This window comes from Lepus europaeus, chromosome 1 (assembly GCF_033115175.1).
Source record: "Lepus europaeus isolate LE1 chromosome 1, mLepTim1.pri, whole genome shotgun sequence".
Taxonomy (NCBI): Eukaryota; Metazoa; Chordata; class Mammalia; order Lagomorpha; family Leporidae; genus Lepus; species Lepus europaeus.
The window spans coordinates 100,719,492-100,744,876 of record NC_084827.1 but is presented as its reverse complement, the minus strand read 5'-3'; the positions used below and the strand labels follow the sequence as shown (position 1 = coordinate 100,744,876).

The 25,385-nt window shown below is 39.9% G+C and overlaps 1 protein-coding gene across 1 annotated transcript in view; it reads right to left on the bottom strand.

The window, feature by feature from the left end:
* The window catches only part of PKP4 (plakophilin 4), a 254,871-nt gene that overhangs the window by 54,107 nt on the left and 175,379 nt on the right, over positions 1-25,385 (bottom strand). The window contains exons 5-7 of the mRNA XM_062187042.1: positions 10,097-10,222; positions 9,788-9,978; positions 6,523-7,072 (exon numbers count right to left, since the gene is read on the bottom strand). Coding sequence (XP_062043026.1) covers positions 6,523-7,072; positions 9,788-9,978; positions 10,097-10,222 — 867 coding nt within the window. The remainder of the gene's footprint in view (positions 1-6,522; positions 7,073-9,787; positions 9,979-10,096; positions 10,223-25,385) is intronic.

Here is a 25,385-nt window from a genome sequence, read left to right as displayed (position 1 = left end):
GTTCTAGTCCCGGTTTTCCCTCTTCCAGTCCAGCTCTCTGTGTGGCCCGGGAGGGCAGTGGAGGATGGCCCAAGTGCTTGGGCCCCTGCACCTGCATGGGAGACCAGGAGGAAGCACCTGGCTCCTGGCTTTGGATTGGCGCAGCTCCGGCTGTAGCGGCCATTTGGGGGGTGAACCAACAGAAGGAAGACCTTTCTCTCTGTCTCACTGTCTATGACTCTACCTGTCAAATAAAAATAAAAAAAAGAAACAAACAAAAACCCCAAAATGAGGTGCCATTGCCCTGCTCCCCAGCCCACAGACACCATGACTTCACTGGGACACTCTGAAAGTCACTCACACTCAGGCAGGGGCTGGCTGAGGACCACGCAGTCCTGAAGCTCACCAGGCCTCATGCTCCCACCAGCCACTGCAGCTTGAACTGACAGCAAAGCATCCTGCACCACCATCAGAATGCTACAGACCTGGCTGGCTTCTTAACTGGAATCCATGCAAACTGAAAACTTTTGTAGGCATTTACTGTAACTGCACGGGAACGGTAGGAAAATGAGCTCCAAGCCATTTAAAACTATAAAAAGTAGCCAGCAGGCATTCACTTGTTGCAAGCTTATTTGTAAAATTAAATATTAAATGAGACAGGCTGTAACAGGAAAAGGTATAGAGTTGGTATTGAGATGTAACACTTTATTAATATTAAAAATTGTTTTGAAAACAATGTCTGCTACTGTTTTTGTTTACATGTTCATGCCTTAAGCGCACGCGCACACACACACACACAGTCTTGTAGATCAGCATTTAAAAAACTGCTTAGACCCAGGAGATTAAGTCCAATGAATATGTGTAGAAAGTCCACCATAACTTAGTATTACTGGAGGTAGACTATAGGTAATTATGTTCTATAATCAGCATTAGGAAATTTTCCAGGAGCATTTATACAGATTAATTTTTAATAACCTCACTTGCTCTTACAAATAATGGAAAACCATGACTCCACAGTATTATTTACCCAACTTATCATTTCTTTTTGCAATCTCACAAATACATACACATTAGATTACCTATTACAGTGATATATGTGATTCAAAACCTTTGTATCTAAGACATTAGAAATAACATAAATATATCAAACATCAGGTTTTTCTCCAAATTTTTCCTGACATGTTATATTTGTACTGAGTGAATAGTTCAGAACATGTGTGTTTTTCTGTGGTAGGAAGTAAGTTCACACATGTATCATCATTTAAATGACAAGATCATCAAATGGTCTAGTCCCCAAAACTATTAAAAAATAGTGCTCTAAGCTTCAAACTTCTAAATTAAGAGTAATAGCAGGCCGGCGCCGTGGCTTAACAGGCTAATCCTCCGCCTTGCGGCGCCGGCACACCGGGTTCTAGTCCTGGTTGGGGCGCCGGATTCTATCCCGGTTGCCCCTCTTCCAGGCCAGCTCTCTGCTATGGCCCGGGAAGGCAGTGGAGGATGGCCCAAGTGCTTGGGCCCTGCACCCGCATGGGAGACCAGGAGAAGCACTTGGCTCCTGGCTTCGGATCAGCACAATGCGCCGGCCGCAGCGGCCATTGGAGGGTGAACCAATGGCAAAAAGGAAGACCTTTCTCTCTGTCTCTCTCTCTCACTATCCACTCTGCCTGTCAAAAAAAAAAAAGAGTAATAGCAAATATGACAGGCACACCACTTTTTAAAGTTAGAGTAAAAGAAAGGAATTCAGAAATTAGGATCCACATTCAACTCAAGTGGCCAGGAAGGTGACAGGAAACCAACTTCCCTAGTATGTTTTAAAGAAGAATGTAAAGTGTTAGGAAAAAAGCAATCAGATAGAGGCTAGGTTTCATATCCACCTTGCTCCTGTCCTCCCCTGAAACATAAATTCTTTTCACACCTGCACTGTCAGAGAAATAGTCCTTTTAAACCAGAGAAGCAGAGCCCTGTCAGGGTTAAACACAGAGATGGTAATTCAAGTGCTGCCTCCTTCTTGGCTCCTCACTCCACTTCCTGCAGGCTGGAGGTTTTTGCAGGGCTCTTCTACGTGGTGAGGGTGAAGGTGAAAAAATAAGGAAGTCCACAGAACTGTTCAGAGTCTAAGGTTTCCTTGGGAGAGAGATCTTCATAAAGGATTCCTACCATATAGCTGCGTACTTTGCAGGGCATACCAGAAACTACCTAAGCTGAGCACACTTCTCTGATGGCTGAATGAAAAAGAATTCCCTTGAGCTCAAATTTAAGTTTAATTTAATTCACCTTCCTGAAATATTCAATTAAAAAAGACTTCACTGAGGGCCGGCACTGTGGCGTAGTAGGCTAAGCTTCCACCTGTGGTGCTGGGATCCCACAAGGGTGCCCGTTCGTGTCCGGTTCTTTTTTTTTTTTTTTTTTTTTTTTTTTTAATTTTTGACAGACAGAGTGGACAGTGAGAGAGAGAGACAGAGAGAAAGGTCTTCCTTTTTGCTGTTGGTTCACCCTCCAATGGCCGCTGCGGCCGGCGCATCACGCTGATCCGAAGCCAGGAGCCAGGTGCTTCCTCCTGGTCTCCCATGTGGGTGCAGGGCCCAAGCACTTGGGCCATCCTCCACTGCCTTCCCGGGCCATAGCAGAGAGCTGGCCTGGAAGAGGGGCAACCAAGATAGAATCCGGCGCCCCGACCGGGACTAGAACCTGGTGTGCCGGCGCAACAAGGCGGAGGATTAGCCTGTTAAGCCACGGCGCCGGCCCGTGTCCGGTTCTTGTCCCATCTGCTCCTCTTCCCGTCCAGCTCTCTACTATGGCCTGGGAAAGCAGTTGAAGATGGCCCAAGTCCTTGGGCCCCTGCACCCACGTGGGACACCCGGAAGAAGCTCCTGGCTCTTGGCTTGGCTCCGGCCTTTTGGGGAGCAAACCAGCAGATGGAAGGCTCTCTCTGTCTCTCCTTTCTGTAACTTCACTTCTCAAATAAATAAGTAAAATAAAATAAAAAAACACTTTACCTTTCCTAGAAGCTATGAATAGAATGCTAATTTTGCTCGACAGATATATTTTAAAGTTTTATAGATAAAACTCCCCAAACAAAAAGACAAGCGATAAAATGGGAAACAGTTGAGAAGTATATTACAAGGGGCAGATTTATGTCAAGTATGAAAAGTGTTTAGAGATTATAAATTTAGACAAAAGAGTTCAACCTGTGGATTTAAGAAAGATGAAATGAATACATGAAATTTGTTCCCTTTATATAAATTAAAGTTTGGGGTCAGTGCTATGGCATAGTGGGCTAAGACTCCACCGGTGGCGCCAGCATCCTATATGGGTGCCGGTTCTAGACCCGGCTGATCCTCTTCCAGTCCAGCTCTTTGCTATGGCTTGGGAAAACTGTCAAAGATGGCCCAAGTACTTGGGCTCCTGCACTGGCCTGGGAGACCTCGAGGAAGCTCCTGGCTTTTGGCTTAGGATTGGCCTAGTGTTGACCTCCTGCCTCTCCCTTTCTCTCAAATAAAAAAAAAAATCTTAAAAAAAAATAAATTAAAAAATTTACTAAGAAAAAGATGAATGAAGTGGCTAATAAACATGAATCTTCAATCTGAGCATAATTCAATGAAAGCCACTTAAAATAGCAAGGTACAGTTTTTTACCTATCAGAATGACAAAAACAAAACAAATGGACAAAATGCAGTGCTAGCCAAGTATTGGGAAATAGGCACATTCCTAAACTATTGATAGAAGTATAAGTCCCTCTAGTTAAAGTGATCAGTATAAGTTCATAATTGATCATAAAGATATGATTAAGTGTCAAAGGGATCACACAAACAAGACCAGTGTCTGCTAATACTAACTGATAGAATTAAAAAGGAGAACGATCCATAGCAGACTCATAGAATGGCAGATGTCCTAAACAGCACTCTTACCTCAGAATCAGCCCTTAAGGCATTTGGATCTTGCTAAAAAGCCCATGAGAGTTTCTCAGGCATGGAAAGCCAAGACGCTGTGGCAAAAAAATAACCTAAATCAAAGATCTCTGTGAGTGAGATCCCAGTGGAAAGAATGGGCCATCAAAAAAGGAGGTACCTTTCTCTGAGGGGAGGAGAGAGCTTCCACTTTGATTATGGTCTTGTCTAAATAAGGTCAGAGTTTGTGAACACAAGAGGCTTCCATAGCCTTGGCAGTGCATGACAAGAGCCTCGGGTGATTACTGACGTCATAAATAAGAGTGTCAATTGTTAAATCAACAACGGGAGTCACTGTGCACTTACTCCCCATGTAGGATTTCTGTGCTTATGTGAATTAACAGTAAAACTAGTATTCAAACAGTACTTTATACTTTGTGTGTCTGTGTAGGTGAAAACTGTTGAAATCTTTACTTAGTATATACTAAATTGATCTTCTGTATGTAAAGATAATTAACACTGAATCTTAATGAAGAATAGGATGAGAGAGGGAGTAGGAGATGGGATGGTTTGCAGGCAGGAGGGAGTTTATGGGGGGTAAAACTGCTATAATCCAAAAGTTGTACTTTTGAAATTTATATTTATTAAATAAAGGTTAAAAAAAAGAAAAAAAATAATTTTAAGGCCCTGAAACCTTCTTGGAGGACAAATGACAATATCTCTCTAAGTAAAGTTTTATACATATTTTGATGCAGTACTTCAAGAAATAAATCCCTTAGCTATCACAGTGCTAAGTGAAATATTCAGGAAGAAGAACATATATTTCATCATCTTTATTATCTAAAAATGACAAGCTAAATGTCCATTATAGGGAAGTGACTAAATAAATTATAACACATCATAAAATGGCAGTCTGAGGCATCTAGTAAGAAAGAACGAGGTAGAGTTCTTGGTCACATTAAGTGAAAGGAACCAGATAGTCAAGCTGTATATGACAGAATCCCATCAGAATAAAGGAAAACACAATGTAGATGAGGGTATGTGAAAATGTTCATGGAAAACAGAAGATAAATTATTTTGGTGCAAAAAATTTTTGAAATCCATGAATATGAGAAGTCTTCAAAAAGCCCACAGAGAATGTATATTATGAAGGACTCCAAAATTTTTGCACCCAAATCAACTGATCTATTAATGACATTTTCTGAAAACTTTTAAGTGTGCTCATATGTAAGTACATATGTAAGTACCCTGGGGAAGGGTAACAGGAGCTTGGCTTTTCCTGCTCGTCACATATTTTCCTGTACCATTCTAATTTTTACCATTCTGTATATGTCACTTTTAAAATACAATTTGAAACACTAGTTAAGGACAAAATTCATTTTACTAAGAACAATAAAATCTTTACAGTCTGTGGGAAACTCTCCATGAAAAAAACCCTGATGTGAACAGCTGTAGCACTAGGCACGCGGTGTCTTCCTGACCTAATCTGAGTGGCATTTAAAGGGGGATTCCTAACAGTATTGTGTATTTACCACTGGGATGCCAAAATCAAAGTAGGGGGTAAACTTCATATTCTAGTCTATACTACCAAAGCATTGCTATAGGAAAAAAAGTTAAGTATGTTATGTTAAAAAATATTCTGAAACCATCTTGAATATAACTTTTGGGTAGATGTAGGGGTAGGCCTGACTGGTGAAAAATCTTTCATTAAAAAAACAAATCTGAGGGTGAGCCTTTGGCCTTAGTGACTGAGATGTTCACATCCCATACTGGAGTGTCCCGATTCGTGTCCTGGCTCAGCTCCAAACTCTAGGTTCCTGTTAGCACACACTCTGGGAAGAAGCAGGTGACGGCTCAAATAGTTGAGTCTCTTCCACCCATACGGGAGACCCAGACTGAGCTCTTGGACCCTGGCTTTGGCCTTAGCTGTGGTAGGCATTGGGGACATGAACCAAGAGATGGGAGCTTTCTCTTTCTCTGTCTACCTCTCTTTCAGATAAATAAGTAAGTGTATTTAAACAAAATCAAGAAACAGCTTGATTCGAATTCCAACCACTAAAATTCAAGAAAGGGCATTTTAATATTTTGAGGGGGAAACATTTAATTCAACTCAAATTCTGCTGATACAAATGTATATAATTTCATGGATTCAGATTTATAGAGCTCAAAAGATAAACAAAACTGAAGTTTACGGTGTAAGTCTTTCTTTTTCTTTTTTTTTTTTTTAAAGATTTTATTTATTTATTTGAGAGGTAGAGTTACAGACAGTGAGAGGAAGAGACTGTCTTCCTTAGTTGGTTCACTCTCCAATTGGTTGCAACGGCTGGAGCTGTGCCAATCTGAAGCCAGGAGCCAGGAGCCTCTTCTGGTCTCCCATGCGGGTGCAGGGGCCCAAGGACTTGGGCTATCTTCTACTGCTTTCCCAGGCCATAGCAGAGAGTTGGATCAGAAGAGGAGCAGTCGGGTCTCAAACAGGTGCCCATATGGGACGCCAGTGCTGCCGGCAGAGGATTAACCTACTGCGCCATGGCGCTGGCCCCTACAGTGTAAATATTGAGATAAAAACAAGCTCTTTCCCATGCAATGCTTCTGTTTCAGCTATATTTCCCCAGAATTCCTCACTGGGCTATCTGGCGGGCCACCGCCTGGTACTCACCTGTCAGGCTGTCTGGCCGAGGTGGAACCATCCTCTCGTAAATGTCATACTGCTGCTGTCCGAATTGCTCCATGTCATGAACAGTCCTTTGCAGTGAAGGTCCCAGATGCTGTGGTACGGCAGTCATCCCTGAGCGTTTGGGGGACGATGACCCCACCTGGCCTTGGGATGGGGAAGCTACTCGAGTCTGTGCATCCGTGAGGGTCAGCGGGGACCCCACTCTGGTGGTGGTTTGGTATTGAGGGGTTGGTCCGTTGGGATTGGAGGTCTGCCGGGAGGTGACTGACCCAATCCGGCGCACGGCTGTTGGGGAGGCGGGTCTCTGTGAGTACGGAGAGGCTGCCCGCTGAGCAGGCAATGTGGTGGACGAGTAAGCACTGGGGTTCAGAGGTCGGGAGTCCGTCACCGATGGAGAGCCAAATCCACTACCCAGAGAAGTTCTCAGTGACCCCCTTGAAGGAGACACGCCTGTGCTGATAACATAAGAAGGAGACTGCGCTCTAGATGGAACTGAACTAACTCTTCTCATGGCCCGATTGGCTACTGATGGCTGATGGAAGGGGGGAGAAAAGAGAATTGGGTTTATCCAGGGTTTTGTGTCCATTACAGAAAAAAATGCACATAGCTCACTACAGAATGTGAACTCACTGCTTATTTTAGTCATCCAAGTTTCTCTTCCTTTTCATGCCCTAGAGTTAGATCTTAATTTTTCCTCACAGTGCTCTTCTTGCTCTGCATTATTATTATTTTTTTTTTTGGGTCGTTAAGTCTGAACACTAAAATGAACCAGTAAAGACAACTGAATACATGTAATATTCCTTTTTATTTTTGTCTTTACATTTTTTACCTTCTGCCTATGCATTTTTCACAACATATACAATGTTTTATTACAAGTGTTACCAATAACTTATTTGTAAGGACCACAGGTGCAATGTACTTATTTCATTCCCTGTGAGCCAAAGGTACTGTACTTTTGTAAAACAGAAAGGATTAAAAAAATACATCAGTCTAAGTGTAGCCACAGGAGAATTTATAATTGTCTAGTCTTTCTGGGTTGGCCCCATTAACAAAAGGAATGTGTCCTTTCAATGTGCAATAAGTGAACATTTGGGTAGAGTCTGGGTCCACTGCTCTTCCCTGTGAATTTACTTCAAGGGACAGCTTGGCTGCACAGGTGCTCTAGCCTAATTTGTTGTTCCTTTGGTTTGAGTATAGCTTCTTATGATTTTAGCCATTTCTTTTTACCTTCTCTGGTCTATAGCACTTAGCATTAGCTGAGCAATTTTGAGGACACGTAAAGAAAGATTCCCCCAAATCTGTCCCAATAGGAGGAATGCTCAAGGTCTTGGCTGAGTTCTTGGCTCAGCAAGCTGGAAAAGACCTGAATAGGGATTGAATATTTCTGCCATGGCTGATTCTGATAAGAATCCATAGACTGCTGCAAACATAGCAGGTGGCAGATGCCTTTCTTGATGTTGTACAACAATGAAGACGAACAATATCTGGACCATATAAGTGGGTGAGGATGGTTAGTGTGGGGAAAGAGGCATTGGGAAAAAGGAGAGCAGGATAAAAAATGGAAACTGACACAGGGGTCCAGGTTACAGGTCCAGGACCAGGGTGCCCTGTTATCTCCTGATTGCTAGAGTGCATTTGCCATCAACCCTTTCCATTTTTAATTGTGACAATAAGGAAAGAAGCAAGGATAAGAGATGGACTTTGTACACTCTTTGATGTCCTAAGAGCATGTATGCTTTGCTGGCAGGTGTCACAAGCAACTGAGCTGGTTGAAACACCTGCTCTGACACCTCAAGTGTGCTCAAGTTCCACAGTTGTGGAAGACAACAGCCTTGAAGAAGCAAAGCTGAGGAGGCAAGAAGACAGTATGTAAACAAAGCAAGAAGGATGATAAGTACAAAAGGCAAGAAAGATGAAACTTAAAATTTAGTGAGCAGTTGGGAAGTTAATATGTGTGCTGGGGTAACAACAGTGCTAACAATAAGAAAAGATAATCTCACACGACTTGCAGCTATCAAAATGGAACATTTGACCTAGATAGCTAAACAATGTGTTGCCAAAACTACATACAAAATAAGTCTTAGAGACCCCTTTGCTACATAATTTCTCAGCTTCAGGAACAAAATCAATTTACTGTAAGTTAAAAAATAGGTAACACAATCACTGTGACATGGAAAAATGTAGTTGCTACAGTTGAGGTAATTGCTGATAAAAAGAATGACTTCAGATCTGCTGACACAGAAATTCACCTAAGTCGATGAACTCCTGTAGGCATTTAGTCCAAAGCTTCTCAAACTTTTCCACTAAAGAATCCTTAAAAGCAAAGGAATAAATGTGTATTTTAAGGACTGGGAGGGCAGCTTGGAGGAGCTTGCTCGATTTCCCATGTACTATGTTTGTGTTTGTTTTAATGCAAAAAGGTTTCTTACCATTTCTCCTAAGTCACTGAGAAGAAGCACTGGGGACCCTGCCTCCTGCTGTATGCACCTGCAGAGCTCCTGTACTGCATTATGGGGAGCACAGTGTTCACCTAATTTCTCTGATTATCTTGCCAGCTTTTGGCTCCATGTTACTGGGGTCAGGCAGAGAATTGCTCTCACTGGTTACTACCATGCAAGACTTCTACTACTTCTCCTAAACCTGAATTATTCTTTCAGCTACTAAGTTAGAAAACTCTAATTTAATAAAGTGGACATGCCCCTTTAAAATGACTTTCTATAAGCAGGAATATATATAATATATATATATATATTCACACATATATATATATATTACTAGTAAAAGAAATGTGCTTTTAGAGAACGACTCTAGTGGTGAAGGTAAAAATTTTTGGGTTAGAATGGGACAGTCCCATTGTATGCAGGGAAAAAGTGCTATTTTCTATAGCATATTTTAGTTCCAGTTTTTTTAAAAGCTTATAACCCTTCAGGGACTAAAACATTCCATTCTGTTATTTTACTCTTCCCTTGGACTCTTCTCCTTATACCAAACTTGTTTCTGGAGTTACTCTACTGAGTCTTGAAATTTATCAAAATTCATTAATAGGAGTTAATTAATGGAAGGAAATATATATTTAGGTTTTATGCCTAAAATATACTTAACATCATAATGCAAATAGTGTAAAATGACTTCGCTACTTTATTCATTTTATAAATTCAAAATTGACTTATCTTAATCAGGAATACCTGTAACAGATACTCAAATTGGAGGGTATTTCTATATAAGGAGCTTGGCGTGTCTGCTTTACCTGAACCAGTGTTTGTCCTTCAGCTCTTGAATTCCTCACCAAATGGTTATTGGTTGATCCTATGAATGAATGCTGTTGTCTATTATCAGCCTTGCTCACGTTCTGGCTGTTGTGCAAACTCCCTGCTTCCTGGTATCCACTGTCGGAATAAGAATTCATTTGTGTTGAACTTCTTGAGTTACCCAATGATCCTGTAGGAATGAAACCGGTAGGAAATATCTCTGTTATACACTGCTGATGCTCACTTTCAAAAAGGAAAAATAGTAAAAGCAAACCCAATGCTTAAAAGATGATACAACAGACCCTCACTTTCATGGAGAGATGTCTGTTCTGGTGAATAGAGAGTCCCTTGTTCTGGCTCTGTCCTGATGAGATAGTTGTTGGGATGGACAGCGTCAGAAACTCTAGGTTTGCTTGCACCAGTATTTGGCACCTCTGTAAGAAGATTAAGATAAATCAGCTTAATCTATTGACAATAGTATACAAAAACTTGCTTTAAAAGGTTAAGATATCTGTCACTGGCATCATGTAATTTACATGTTAAATATATATGTTAATGTATGGTTATATTTTCACATTAAACAGCACATTTTGACTTACATAAGTGAATGTGTTCGGGGCCAGTGCTGTGGCTCAGTGGGAAAAGCTGCCACATGCAGTTCTGACATCCCATATGGGCGTTGGTTCGAATCCTGGCTGCTCTATTTCTGATCCAGCTCTCTGCTAGGGCCTGGGAAAGCGGTAGAAGGTGGCCTAAGTCTTTGGGCCCCCGCACTTGTGTGGAACACCTGGAAAAAGCTCCTGGCTTCGGATCGGCACAGCTCCAGCTGTCACAGCCAATTGGGGAGTAAACCAGCAGATGGAAGACTTCTCTTTCTCTCTGCCTCTCCTTCTCTCTCTGTGTAACTCTGACTTTCAAATAAATAAATAAATCTTAAAAAAAAAAAAAAGTGAATGTGTTCAACGTACTCAGAGTTCACTAACACATTTTGCCAATTTCCTAAGTCTTTTCTGCCCTAATTTAACTTACACTCCTATTAAATCAAAATCTGAAAACTGATCTTGTTCCCTCTTGGGAAACTCACCTCTGTCCAAGATGTTTAATAAACCGAGTGAGAACAGTGACTAAATACTTTAAAAAAGGTCTTCCATATCCTAAACTTGTAAAACGAACACTTACACAGGATCCGCACTAGGGAGCTTCTTGATGACACTTCTGAAAGTAAGGCCAACTTTTCATGGCACTGGCAGCGCTCTCAGAGCTGCAAACAACGGGAACGTTAACTTCTCACCCGATGCTTATTTTATACATTTAATGTTTCTAACCTGATGATCATTTCCTCTAGGCAAACTTAACTCATTTTAACTGTACCATTCGAACTTGAAAAACAATCTCCAGTTTATCTCTTTCCCCACACCAATTTGTTTTTTCTAATGCTGTAAATTTTGATTGTGTAGATCATCAAATAGGTTTTTCCTCTAGCGTCGATGAAATATATTTTCTCATGTTCTGACTACCTTCATGACAAGTCTCTTTCTTCAGTTCTAACCTTTATGTTGCTAACTTCTCGGCAGTCCTGTGTGACTCTCATGTCAAAGACTTGAGGTGTTATCACATTCTGAGTTCAATATAAAATTGCAAGGACTGCAAGGTCTTCACTAATCTTTCTTCCTTTCTTTCCCTCCCCCATCCCCCCGTTTTTTTTTTTTTTTTTTTATTTGACAGAGTTAGACAGTGAGAAAGAGAGACAGAGAGAAAGGTCTTCCCTCTGTTGGCTCACTCTCCAAATGGCTGCCATGGCCAGCGCTGCATCGATCCGAAGCCAGAGGCCAGGTGCCTCTCCTGGTCTCCCATGTGGGTGCAGGAGCCCAAGCACCTGGGCCATCCTCCACTGCCCTCCTGGACCACAGCAGAGAGCTGGACTGGAAGAGGGGGGCAACCGGGACAGAACCCAGCGCCTATATGGGATGCCGGCGCCGCAGGCGGAGGATTAACCAAGTGAGCCATGGCGCCAGCCCCTGTTTTTGTTTCTTAAGACTGTATTACTTGCTGGGCTCTAAGAATGCCTTTCTAAGAAAAGATACAAGATACCCTCAAAAAAAGCTCACAGAAAATTCTTATTATGAAAAACCTATGCTGGATTTAAAAAAATTTTTTTGACCAAAATAAACATGTTCTTTTTAAAATTCTATGTAAGGTTTACAAGTTTCATGTATTTCACATGTGCAGATTTAGGAACACAGTGATCTTTCCCACCCTAACTTCCCTCCTGCCCATGCTCCAACCCTTCTTCCTCCCCCCACTCCTATTCCCACTCTTAATTTTACAAAGATCTATTTTCAGTTAACTTTATGCTCATAAGATTAACCCTACACTGGGTAAGGAGTTCAACAAATAGTAAAACAAAACAAAACAAAACACTGTTCCTCAACAGTAGAAACAAGGACTGTAAACAATCAATGAATCTCAAAATGTCAATTTCACTCCTATAGATTACCTTTTAGAAACACTATTAGCTACCCCAGATCAGGGGAAAATATGATATCTGTCTTTTGGGGACTGACTTCTTTCACCAAGTATAATAGTTTCCAATTGCATCCATTTTGTTGCAAAAGAAAGCATTTCATTTTTTCTTTTTACAGTGCGTAGTTCTCCATAGTGTAAAAATATCATAATTTCTTTACCCAGTCATCAGTTGTTTCAATTCTATTTTCCACAAACTTTTACAAGCATTATCAGGTTGTGTGTGTGTGTGTAGGTTCGCCTTCTGTTGGGCACTTACTACCACACTCTTTTTGACTAGAGTATGAGCTCGGGGGGGGGGGGGGAGGGCAGACTTCTGTCTGATTTGTTTTCTGTCATATCCTCACTGCCTAGGACACTATTTGGTACATGCTCAGTACATATTTGTGGAAAAAACAAAGTCTCAGTAAGAACAGCAGCTTCCCTTTACTGGGTGCTGATTTGTGCCTGTCACAGTGTGGAGCTTTACCTTAATGTGTTCAACAAAATCTGGCTATGTAAAGCAAAGTCAAATTTTTATTCACTGCCATTCTGGCTGGCTTAGAAGATGAATATAAGGTTTGAGGGAGAACTGGGAAATCCTACTGCATTCTAAACCTTTATGTCAAATTCAATGCAATGTTTTGTTTCCTAGCCTCTAGAGAGATTCTCCGACATTCTCAGCCTGGGTTTTTAATGACATGTCTCCTGATAGATCATTTGACAGTAGATGTGGTAGGTAGAGTTCTCTGACAGTTCTAAATTGTACGGTCTGGAATTTCAATGAAGATTACAGATTGCATACGGTTTCAGTGGTGTAGCTGAAATATGATCTGAGTCAGTGTCAGGCTGACTATAAGGGAAAGTGATCCGCTTCATCTATACGTCTCCTGGGTTTCCAGAGTTCTGACCAGTCTTATCCAGCAATTCTTGAAGGCCTAGTAAAATACGAGGAGTGTGTGAGGCTACAGGAGTTATATGGCACTGAAATGGCTGGCGATGGCTGCCCAGGAGCCGGCCTGAAATCACAGCTGTACAGTAGCCCCACTCTGGTCCACCCAACAGCAACAAACCACAGCAAGGGAAGCACCACTTTGGTAGCCTCAAGACTCCACATACATGGAAACACACATGGTCTTCAAGAAAAAGGCACGTAGATGCTCTGAGTTTCAGTTTTAATAAAAGATAAAACTTGAGACACCAATATATGAAAGCTTTTGGCTTAGAAACACCAGGTGGCATGCAGTGTCAGGATCTGAAAAATTATCACCATGGAAACCAAAAGCCATTAGAGGTCTGTGTGTGCTTCTATTTTTACAAGAACTATTCAGAGCTATTATTTAAATAGGAACCAAGAAAGAGATACTTCTCCCAAAACTGTACTTTGGCAAGTGTCCCTTTTTAGTCAATGTAAGTCTGTTATCACGAATCATGTGACAACAATTGTGCTCATTCAAATCCTTCTTTAAGAGAAGTTATTCAAAATAAATAACCTTAGAAAAAGCGCAAATTATGAGATGTGTGATTACACCCTGGTCACTCAAATAACAGCATTTAACAGACTTAGTATTTCAAAAATTATAGGAACAAAACATTACACTGAAAGTAATCTAACCACATTCCAGCTAAATGTCATTACCCAACACTGTTTCTTTTAAATGCAATGCCCCAGGAAACAGAAGATAGAAAAGGACACTGAGATACTAACTAGAACACTAACATACCAAGTTCCCATATCCCCAGAAACCACTTTGAAGATCCAAGTAACTGGGTTTAGAGAACAGATAACAGAGTTTTGCGCCATTTTACTAAACATAGTATAGAGTTGTGAAAAACTGAAAAGAGGTTCGTTTAAATCTTTTAAAGTTATTTTATTTGGAAGGCAGAGAGACAGAGATCTTCCATCTGCTGGTTCACTCCCCCAGTACCTGCAACAGCTGAGGCTGGGCCAGACTGATGCCAGTAGACACAGAACTCAATCTAGGTCTCTCAGGGACTCAACTGCTTGAGCCATCACATACTGCTCCCAGGGTAGGCATTATGAGTGAGCTAATCAAAAGTGGAGCTAGGAACCAAATCCAGGCACTCCAATATGGGATGAGGGTGTCCCAAGCAATGATAAATGCTACATCAAATGCCTACTCCAAAAGATTTGATATGAACTATAAAATAACCAATTTATATAGTATGGATATGGTCTTCACTAATTTTTTCTGTTTCTGGAACCTAATGTCGATGCATACATTGAGATAGAAAGAATCTCCTATGAATCATTTAAAAAGTATAATGTGTTTCAAGATAGTTTTTCTATCATTTACTTTTTTTGAAGATTTGTAATTCACAAACCATATGTGCATATGTACGAACTAAGTATGCACAGCTACCATACCTCAGATAATAGAAGACCCATTTCCTATATACTGGATAAAGTAGGAATCTTTGAAATATGGTAAGGGTCACATTTATCAATTATGCATTAATTTATGCAGACTTGGATCAGCACGGTGCGCCAGCCATTGGAGGGTGAACCAACGGCAAAAGGAAGACCTTTCTCTCTGTCTCTCTCTCTCACTGTCCACTCTGCCTGTCAAAAAAAAAAAAAAAAAGAATATCTTCATAAAAACATTTTTTACATGGAATGGAAGAAGACACCAGTCAAGTTTACCAGAGAAAACACAGAGGCCTATAGTTGTGGGATCAACTATTTCATGATCAATGTTGTATCCTTACCATTAAATTGCTAAGATATTATGATTTAGCATGATCAAAAAAGAAAAGAAACATTTTTATAAATAAAAAATGGCAAACAGCATGTGAATGCTACTCCTTTAATCTGTATAATGAACAACATGTGTTATTTAAAACAAAGTCACAAACATGTTTTCTGGGACACCAGAAATATTCTATGGGCATTTTCAAACATCAATTAGCATCTTCCAAGAAAATGCAAGTTAACATGAAATCTTCATCTGTGTCTAACACTGGGTAATTACTAGAATCATGGTCCTGTTTGCCTGTTATATTTCGTCTGAGTGCCCCAATATTAAAAACAAAAATGATTTTAAAAAAGAGTAGAAGGCTGCATCTAAAAAATATTAGTGGGAAACAGACAATACTGCTAGAGGGCTATGGAAATCTGGTATATTATCCACCTCGTTAAACACATAGTAAAAGATGAAACACAATGTAAATTATGTTTTCTTTGATATACATCCTCAAAATACAAAGTAGACATGAAAATATGCTTAGCAAAAAATCTAAGGTCTCACTAAAGAACTTGAAATTATTAAGGGGCCGGTGCTGTGGCTCACTTAGTTAATCCTCCACCTGCGGCGCTGGCATCCCATATGGGCGCCGGGTTCTAGTCCCAGTTACCCCTCTTCCAGGCCAGCTCTCTGCTGTGGCCCGGGAAGGCAGTGGAGGATGGCCCAGGTCCTTGGGACTCTGCACCTGCATGAGAGACCAGGAGAAAACACCTGGCTCCTGGCTTTGGATCAGCGTAGTTCCGGCCGTAGCAGCCATTTGGGGGGTGAACCAATGGAAGGAAGACCTTTCTGTCTGTCTCTCTCTCACTGTCTAACTCTATCTGTCAAATAAATTTAAAAAAAAAGAAATTATTAAAATGGCTCTGTTCTGTTCATCTTGCTGTTTGTACTGTACAAATCCAGGAAGGTCTGTTCTCTGTATAAAATCGCCATGGAAACAGGAATCGAGAGCTCAGGAAGGAGACTGCTAGTCTACATAACCCTGTAACCAGTCTTTCACAGCCCAGCACGCTGTAGCCTCATGCTTGGCTATTCTTCTTTGTGCCTGCTCAGAGTTGCTCTGGTATTTAGGGATGTGTCTTTAAATAAAATACCCTGTAGCATGAGTCTGGCAAGACTCAGGGACAGCACTCTCTTTAGCAGTTTCTTCGAATTCTCTGGCTTTTGAGTTGACTTTGGACTCTTCCCCAGAGGGGTAATACTTTGAAAAAGAAAAGAAGAAAAAAAAAAGGAGTAAAACAGGTTGTCTTACAGGGATTCATCCTCCTGTTTGACCAGAGTTCTCACTTTCTGTAGGACTACAGGCAAAAGAGGGAGTCTGTTTTCCACAGAGGTGCAGAAATACTCCAATGCCTATTACTAAAGGTTAGGACGTAAAGGTCTAGGCCAGATTCTGAAAGATTTGGGAGATGGCGTCAAAAAGCCATCGCCTTCTCAGTTCCCCAAGATTTATTTCTAGAGTAGATAAGCCCATTATCAGAGGGAATAAGGTCATGAGGAAATACAGCTTCATAAGGAAACTGTAAATAGGATGATGGAAATGTAAAGTGCAGTAATAATCTTTGGTCCACAGAAGAAAATGAATGTGGACTAAAAAATTAAGAATATTATAGAGACCCAGAGTTTACTGAGTCAAATATAAGCTAAAATATACTTGATAGCTTTTTAAAAGTTGGATTTTAATTGAAGTAAAGAGTTAAGGGAAAGAGCAGATGATCCTGTTCCTTGAAACTATTTCTAGTCTGGTTCTCTTGAGTACATCTAGGTTCTTGGATCTTATGAATATTTATATTATCTCTTAAATATTAACAAGGGCTCTACAATTTTTACTCTTCTAGAAAATGTTGTATGACAAACCTGGGAGAATAGAAAGCATTAATGAAGTCTCTTCTAGTTCCTTTTCAACTTTGCTCTTAACACCAAATAGTATGTCTCCAGATTCACTGTAAAAGCTCATTTGCTGGAGTCGGCATCCTGGTGTAATGGGTGAGGCTGCCTCTTGCAACTCCTTCTGGGCAACTTGTTTCCCTTCCAGTCCAGCTCCCTGCTGTGGCTTGGACGAGGCAGTGGAGAATGGCCCAAGTGCTTGGGCCCCTGCATGGGAGACTCCTGGCTCCTGGCTTTGGTCTGGACTAGCCCTGGCCATTGTAGCCATGTGGGGACTGTGCCAGTGGATGGAAGATTCTCTCTCTCTTTCTATAATTCTGACTTTCATATAAACGAATAAATAAATAAATCTTTTTTAAAAAAGCTTATTTGCCTAGATCCAATTTTGTAGTTTAAGTAGACTTTGTATTTGCAAAACCTGTTATAAAGTGCTTTATTTGATTTTTATGATACATGTAAAGTGTTTTAGTTCTGTACATCATCGAAGGTCGTTTGATCATAAATATTTTTAAACTTCTGAATTCTGCTCAAGAATATAAAACCACTAAAAGTAATTTTTAGAAAAACTGAATAGGAATTTCTACAAATAGTCACATCAACAATCAGTGTCTATTAAATAATTTTAGTCTTGGTACTAATTAAAATACAAGTGTTATATCTAGCATAACTGATTTACACAGAGAAACCAAGGAGCTAAGAAATATAAAGATAGAAAGAAATGAACCAGATAGGTAAATTGTCCAAGCTCGAATTTAATATGTAAGTATTGATATATGGTCACAGATGGAGTTCTTACCTCCTACATAGAAAGCTGAAAAAAGAATCACAGATTCATTGTGATATCCTAAGTCATTAGCCTATGGAAGCAATGATTAAGTGCTCAAAAACCACTCTTAACTATCTTCCAAAGACCAAATCCAGAAATGAGAATATTTGACAGTGGGAGATATAAGACAGATTCTTTTGTTAAAAAACCAAAATAATCTTCTTAGAAGAACTCCACATAAACCTAGCAAGGATGATAATCTCCGTGAAAAGAAATAAATGGTTCTTTTGGAACAAGTTTTACTAAATTTTTCTCCTGGTTATCTTTCTGGGTAAGACTATCACATTAATGCTAAATGTAGACTAACCGTGGTGTAAGAATGAAATGTGGAATTATCGATGGTGGCCTTTGAATGTTTCTCAGAGCAATACCAGCAGACCGAGGCACCAAGGCTCTGTGCATGGAGGCAATGGTAAAGGAAAGAAAAAAAAAAAAAAAAAAACAACTCAGACTCACCAATTTTTATTTTATCTGAGGTAGTTAATAGAACATTTCTTCATTTATCACCAAATGTATGAGAAATTTTAAACATTTATGTGACACGTTTGTAGAAAATCTAAATTGTTTAACAGGACATGTGATTTTCACCCCAAGTACTAACTCACTTTAGGCTTTGGGGCTATGTTCACATATGCATAAGTGACCTAAGATACAATTTTGCTAGAGTAAAATGCTAAAACAGATTGACCATCCCTAATCCAGAAAACTGAAATCCAAAACTTTGGGAGCACTATCTTGCCTCATGTCAGTGCTCAAAATGTTTCAGAGTTCACAGCTTTTCAGGTTTTAGGTTTTTGGATTATGAATGCTCAACCAGTAAACTCTACGCAAATATTCTAAAATCTGGAAAGTTCTGAAATCTGAAACATTTGTGGTCCCAGACATTTCAGATAAGGGACACTTAACCTGTATTGCTCAACTGACATTCTTACTTGGTGGTGGCCCTGCAGAAAAAGTGACAAATTTGCAGTCCTAAATCAGAAAGGCAATTCCCAGCACAATACAGTCTTTCTGCATAATCAAAGCTCATTTAACAACATTCTCTAACATGTGGGAAACATACCCAGTATCACTGGCTAGGAAGCTTGTCCTGTGTTTCAGTGTTTCTTTCCTACCATTTCGGTGAAGGCTGACATTCAGAGTGTGATCAATTCTTTTTCTTCATTGAACACATGTTATTCTGATTGATGTACCATTTTAACTTCAATGGATTGAGGGTTTATGTGAAAAAACTTAATCTGGGGTTGTAGTGCAGTGTAAGCTGCCACTTGGATGCTGGCACTCCATATGAGCACTAGTTTAAGCCCTGGCTGCTTCACTTCCAATCCAGCTCCCTGCTAATGTGCCAGGGAAAACCAGTGGAAGATGGCCTGAGCACTTGGGCTCCTGTCACCCACTTGGGAGACACAGATGAGGCCCCTGTCTTTGGCCTGGCCCAGTCCCAAGCACTTTGCGGCCATTCCGGGAGTGAACAGGCAGATGGAAGATGTCTCTCTCTATCTCTCTGTAACTCCACCTTTCAAGTAAAATAAGTACCTGAAAAATTTCAAACATATACAAAAAATAAAAAGTATACTAAATTGCCCCAATATTTAATAATTATTAATTTTTGCCACATATTTTATGCTCTATTTATCTTTCTCACTTCCTCTGTTACAGAATTTTAAACCTCACATCAGATCATTTCAAGTCTAAAAACTTCATATGCATTTCTATAAAATCAGAACTTTGCAAATCCATACTTATTCTACAATGCCATCTGAGTTCACATTCAAATTTTCCTGATGTCTCAGACATACCTTAATTCATTTGCATTGCACTAGGTTGAGATGAGGCCCTCTGCTTGCACTTGAGTACAGTTGTCACATAGGTATCATAATCTAGCAAGGGGCTTCCATTCTCTCAGTTTCATGTTCTTGACACCCACAAGGAACCACAGCAATACACCTGTGGGCTGTTCCACAATCTGAACTGTCTGACAGTTTTCTCACGGTGTCATTAACATACTCCTCTAACTTCAATATTTCTTGTGAGCAGAAGGAGCTAAAAGATTTCAGCCAAACCATTGTGATTTGAACACTATGGATGATGGTGCGTACTTCACATTTTATCTTATAGCTTTCACAGTTGCTAGGCTCAATTAGCCAATTCAGATAGTGGTAGCCTGATCCTTCTACCATCAAGTTCACCACTAACTTTTCTCTCTAATGCACTGGTTGTCAACTCTGGTTTTCTGAGTGCCCTGCAGTGTCCTGAGCCAAAGGATGGGTGATCTTTGCTACTACTTGGCATGAGTGTCCTACTCAAAGATTCCTACTGAGGCAGTCTAAACTACAAATTGAATACTGGGATTTGAAAAATAATTTATTTATCTGAGAGAGAAAAAGATAGATATATAGAGTATCTTTCATCTATGAGTTCACAACCCAAATGCCCACAATAGCCAGGAGCCCAGAACTCAATCCAGGTCTCCTATATGGGTGGCAGGGACACCCAACCACTTGAGCCATCACCTGCTGCCTTCTAGAGATGTGCGTTCACAGGAAACCAGGATCAGGAGCAGATCTGGGACTCAAATTCAGACTCTCTAATATGGTATGTGGGCATCCCAACGGGCTTAGTATCCAACCCTGAAGACTGAGCTTTAAATAATCTCTCATAGGGCTTCTAATGTGCAGCTAGCGTTGATAACCTAGAGGTTTTAGTATCCACTGGCAATTTCTGCTTGATTATTACTTAAGGGCTTGAAAATTGGTGATTTTTTTCCATTTTATTCTTTCTACATTTATCAGTAGGAATTATTTTAGAATAGCTTAGATTGCTATAGTTCAGGTTATTTGATTATTCTAAAATACATTCTATCCAGGATCAGCAAGTTTTTAATTCTCTGCTTTAATGACTATTTTTTTTAAAAGATTCATTTATTTATTTGAAAGGTAAAATAACACAGAGAAAGCAACAAAAACAAGAGAGTGAAGGGCAGGTCTTGCATCCACTGGTTCACTCAAATGCTTGCAACAACTGAGGCTGGGCTCCACAAGTCTCCCACATTGGAAGTAGAGGAGCTAGGACTCATACCAGGCACTCTGACAAAGGATGTGGGTGTTCCAAGCGGCAGCTTGGACTGCAACGCAACACCTGGCCTAATGACTAGTTTCTAGGATAAGGCAGTGGTTCTCAAACCTTCTGCTTTAGAATCACCTGAACACTTCTTAAACACTATTGGTGCCTGGTTCCTTCTCCACACTTTCAAATGTTGTGGGGGGTATGAATTGGGCATTTACAAAAAAATTCCACAGGTAATTCCAATATGCAGTAAAATCTGTGACCCTCCTGAATGAGATACTGGTACTCTAATTACCTCCAAGAGTAGTTTAAAAATGTGTGCTTTTGCCTATTTTGGTAATGGTTGTTGCATTCTGTGTTGTTAGAAAAATGTATGTGATCATTTTGAGTCAGGTATGGAGACAGAAAGCAAAACTGGTAGGAAACACTATGAAGATTTTATTAAATTTTAAGATCAGTTTGATCTGCAGTTTCCATAAGAGCTAATCAAATACAGAATAGTCAGGGGTATGTATGCTGAAGTCCCCATGGAATTTTACTATGTAATGAATATTTCATAGTGATTTCTTTAAGTGATTTTATTCTGTTTTATCTGTTCATGAACCCAATGATATATGGAAATTTGAAAAACTGGTGTTTTAAATGAGTAATAACTTATGTAAAATTTGAAATATTCATCAAGATTCACATTTTTGCACAGTAGTAACACAGTAAGCATAGACCAGTAGGTATGACTGGGGGACAGATTGTGGTGGGCAGGTGGACACTATTTACTGGCACAAAAATGCACACAGCCTTGCCTCTAGCAGTTCAACTTCTGGAAACCTAATTGAGGGAGATTCTCAGATGCGTACATGAAATCTTTACCATTGTTTTTAACAGTGAAAAGTTGGAAAAAACAAAATGTTTACTATGAGACTAATTATTTGAGAACATAAAATTTCCAAACAATGGACACTACTTGGTAGTTAAAAAGAAGGAAGCAGATCTTTATATGCTGAAAAAGAAATACCCGCATGGTTTTGCAATGTTGTTAAGGAATAAAAAACCTAAGTAACAGCACAACACATCTTCATTTGTATTAAAAGAGAACCAAAGCCAAATATGTATGGATATTTATACATACAGTTAATAGTTTGCTGGATTTTATTCTATATTTTCTCCTATACATGTTATGGGTGGGTAGCAGTGATTGTGGTATGAAAGTTCTGGGAATGAGGGAAATTTTAACCTTTTACTTCAAATGCTTCTAGACTCTCAATTTTTTAAACAGAAGAAGCATGCCTTGTTTTTGTAATGAAACATTGTCAAGGTAAGAACCACCTTTACAGGGGCAAGCAGGCAGCTACAGCACTGCATTTGTGACAGAAAGCCGATCCACCATGACTATCTGGCTAAAACAGACCTGTAGAACATAAGGGAGAAAAATACAGTCTCTGAGACTGGCTATAAAAGAAATTCAAATGCTTCTGATATTTAGAAGAGAAACAGCAAGGAAAATATGATAAAATTCTGTATAATTTATAGCCACACTAAATCATAACATTCACTATCCTCAATCATCCTTTATACATGATTGCTAATTTACTATTCTATTTATTAACATGCAAAATGTAACAGCACTTCCTACTGTATCTTGTTTATAAATTCAGTATATTTCTACTGAAAAACAGTTTACCCATTCAAGTTCATGTCTATTGGCATGATGTGCTGGTGTGTGTGTGTGGTAAGTTACCTGCTCCAGAAGTAGGGAAAAAAAAGATAGAAATGTTGACTTAGGGCTAGTTTCTCACTTATCTTTTCTAATCAGTGCTTATGTTTTTATTTTTTTTAAGTTCACTCTGGTGGAAGAAACTTGTATTTGGACATTTTTTAAACAAAATTTAAATATACAAACGGGATGCATAACCTATTCCTTTAGTCTTTAGTATATACATTACTATTAATATACAGTAATGATTAAATGGACAATACTTCCAACCTTGACATTTCAGCACACAATATATGAACACAGTACTGTGAAGTTAAATAATATGATCATCTAAAATTCCTATTTTACTATAACCTTTTCTCTTCCCTTCCTTACTTATTGTCAAATGTCAAAATTCCTTACTGAATGAAATTGTTAATATTTTCTCTACCATTTATTCAAATCCCTTAACCTCTAATGCCTTCTGGGTCAACCACAAACTTCCTCTACTTTCAAGTTCCTATGTCTTTTGCTAATGCATTGCTTTATGAGAGCCTTATGGGTTTTGGTCTCTGGAATTTCATACCCAGGAGTACCAATTCCCAGTTCCCCATCACCTACTTAACAGTCACCCCTTTTTTAATTCCTTCTTCTTCTAGGGACCATGGCAGTCCAGCTGGTAGGAACAGACCTATGTCTTCTAGCTCTGAGGGATAGGCTGCTTTCTATCTGCACGGCACAGAGGTAGAGAAGGGGAGCTCTTGGGACTGACTGCCCTCTTTGTATTTCACACAGAAATACTCAAACTGGCAACCTCCTTGACTCTTGAGGAATTTTCTTTCCCTGGAACAGAAGAACTGTGAAATTGTGACTTGTAGCAAAATTCTCATTGCAAGATGTAGAGGATTTATGTAATGACCAATGATCATTTTGACAAAAGGACTCAATCTTTGGCTCCAATATACAGCATCTTTCAGATGGGTAGCATCCATTAGGCATAGCTATTTTTATGACTGAATTGGTATGTATTTTTTCTTAAAAGGAGAGCAGAATCAAAAAAATTTTTTAACAGATATTGTATATTATATTTTCCATTATGGAAAAGTATGATTATGTTTGCATGTATGAGGGTACTTCAAAAATTTCATGGAAGTAGCCAGTGCTGTGGCATAGCAGGTGAAATCTCCACCTGCAGTGCTGGAATCCCATATGGCCGCTGGTTTGAGTTCTGGGTGCTCCACTTCTGATGCAGCTTTCTGCTATAGCATGGGAAAGCAACAGAAGATGGCCCAAGCACTTGGAACCCTGCACTCATGTGGGAGACCTGGAAGAAGCTCCTGGCTCTTGGCTTCGGATTGGCCTAGCTCTGGCTGTTGCGGTCATTTGGTGAGTGTACCAGCAGATGGAAGATCTCTCTCTCTCTCTGTAATTCTGCCTTCCAAATAAAATGAATAAATCTTTTAAAAAAAAATTGGATGAGAGCTTACATTTAAAAAAAATCATGGAAAATTGAATTAAAAGTTCATTTTAGTGCAAAAAATTCGTAAATATGCAGGATCTTCAAAAAGTTCATAGAAATTATATATTATGTGAAAAGTATGAATACAATGAATTATATTAAATCAGAAAAGTTAAAAAATTTTCAGTTTGAGAGGCAGAGTGCTAGGGAGTTCCCATCTGCTGATTCATTCCTCTCATTGCTGGCACTGGTCAATGCTGTACAGGGCCAAAGCCAGAAGCCAGGGGCTCAATCCAGATCTTCATGTAGATGGCAGGAACCCAATCACTTGAAACATTCCTGCTTCCTCCCTTGGTCTACACTGGCAGGAAACTAGAGTCAGGAGCCAGAGCCAGAGCCAGAGCCAGAGTGAGGAATCAAATTCAGGCAGTCCAATGTGGAGGACAGGTGTGTGTATTTTTTTTTTTTTATTTGACAGAGTTAGACAGTGAGAGAGAGAGACAGAAAGGTCTTCCTTCCATTGGTTCACCCCCCAAATAGCTGCTACGGCCAGAGCCACGCGGATCTGAAGCCAGGAGCCAGGTGCTTCTCCTGGTCTCCCATGCGGGTGCAGGGCCCAAGCACTTGGGCCATCCTCCACTGCCTTCCAGGGCCACAGCAGAGAGCTGGACTGGAAGAGGAGCAACCGGGACTAGAACCTGGTGCCCATATGGGATGCTGGTGCCCCAGGTGAAGGTTAACCAAGTGAGCCATGGCGCCGGCCCCCAGGACAGGTGTTTTAAACCACTAGGTTAAACATTCCATCCAAAATAAACTTATCTTTTAATTCCACTTTTTTCCAGTAACCTTTTGAAGTCCTCTTGTATTTGCATTCTCATTTGCCTCAAGCCTTTTACTTAATATTCTAATGTATGTCCCATGATTCCATTTATTATAAGCATTCTTAGAACCTCCCTCCACTTTGATGGAACCAAAGAGATGGTTATAATCACACATAAAAATTATGAAGAAGTGACAGTCGTGACACCCCAACAAAATGGAAATGGAAGGGAACACTAAAACAACATGCCCTCTGGACCCCTGTTTGGGCAGAATTTGCTAGGTTATCACAGGTGCAAGGGCAAGACAGACTCAGCTGAAACACACCACACAATAAACACTCCTCCTCATAAAAGACAAAAAATATGCATTTATGGTTCTAGAAAGCAAATGTGTAACATGGGTAAACTAGAAAATGCAGGACAACATAGAGAGAAGATAAAAGATAAAGCAGAAATGCTTCAAGGGAATTTTATTACTTCTAGGACAGTAATGAAGGCCTGAGAAAATAAAAACAGTAGCATGGACAGTTCTTTCTTAGTCTTTGGCAGTATCTCTTCCAGCTCCCACATTTAAAAAAATT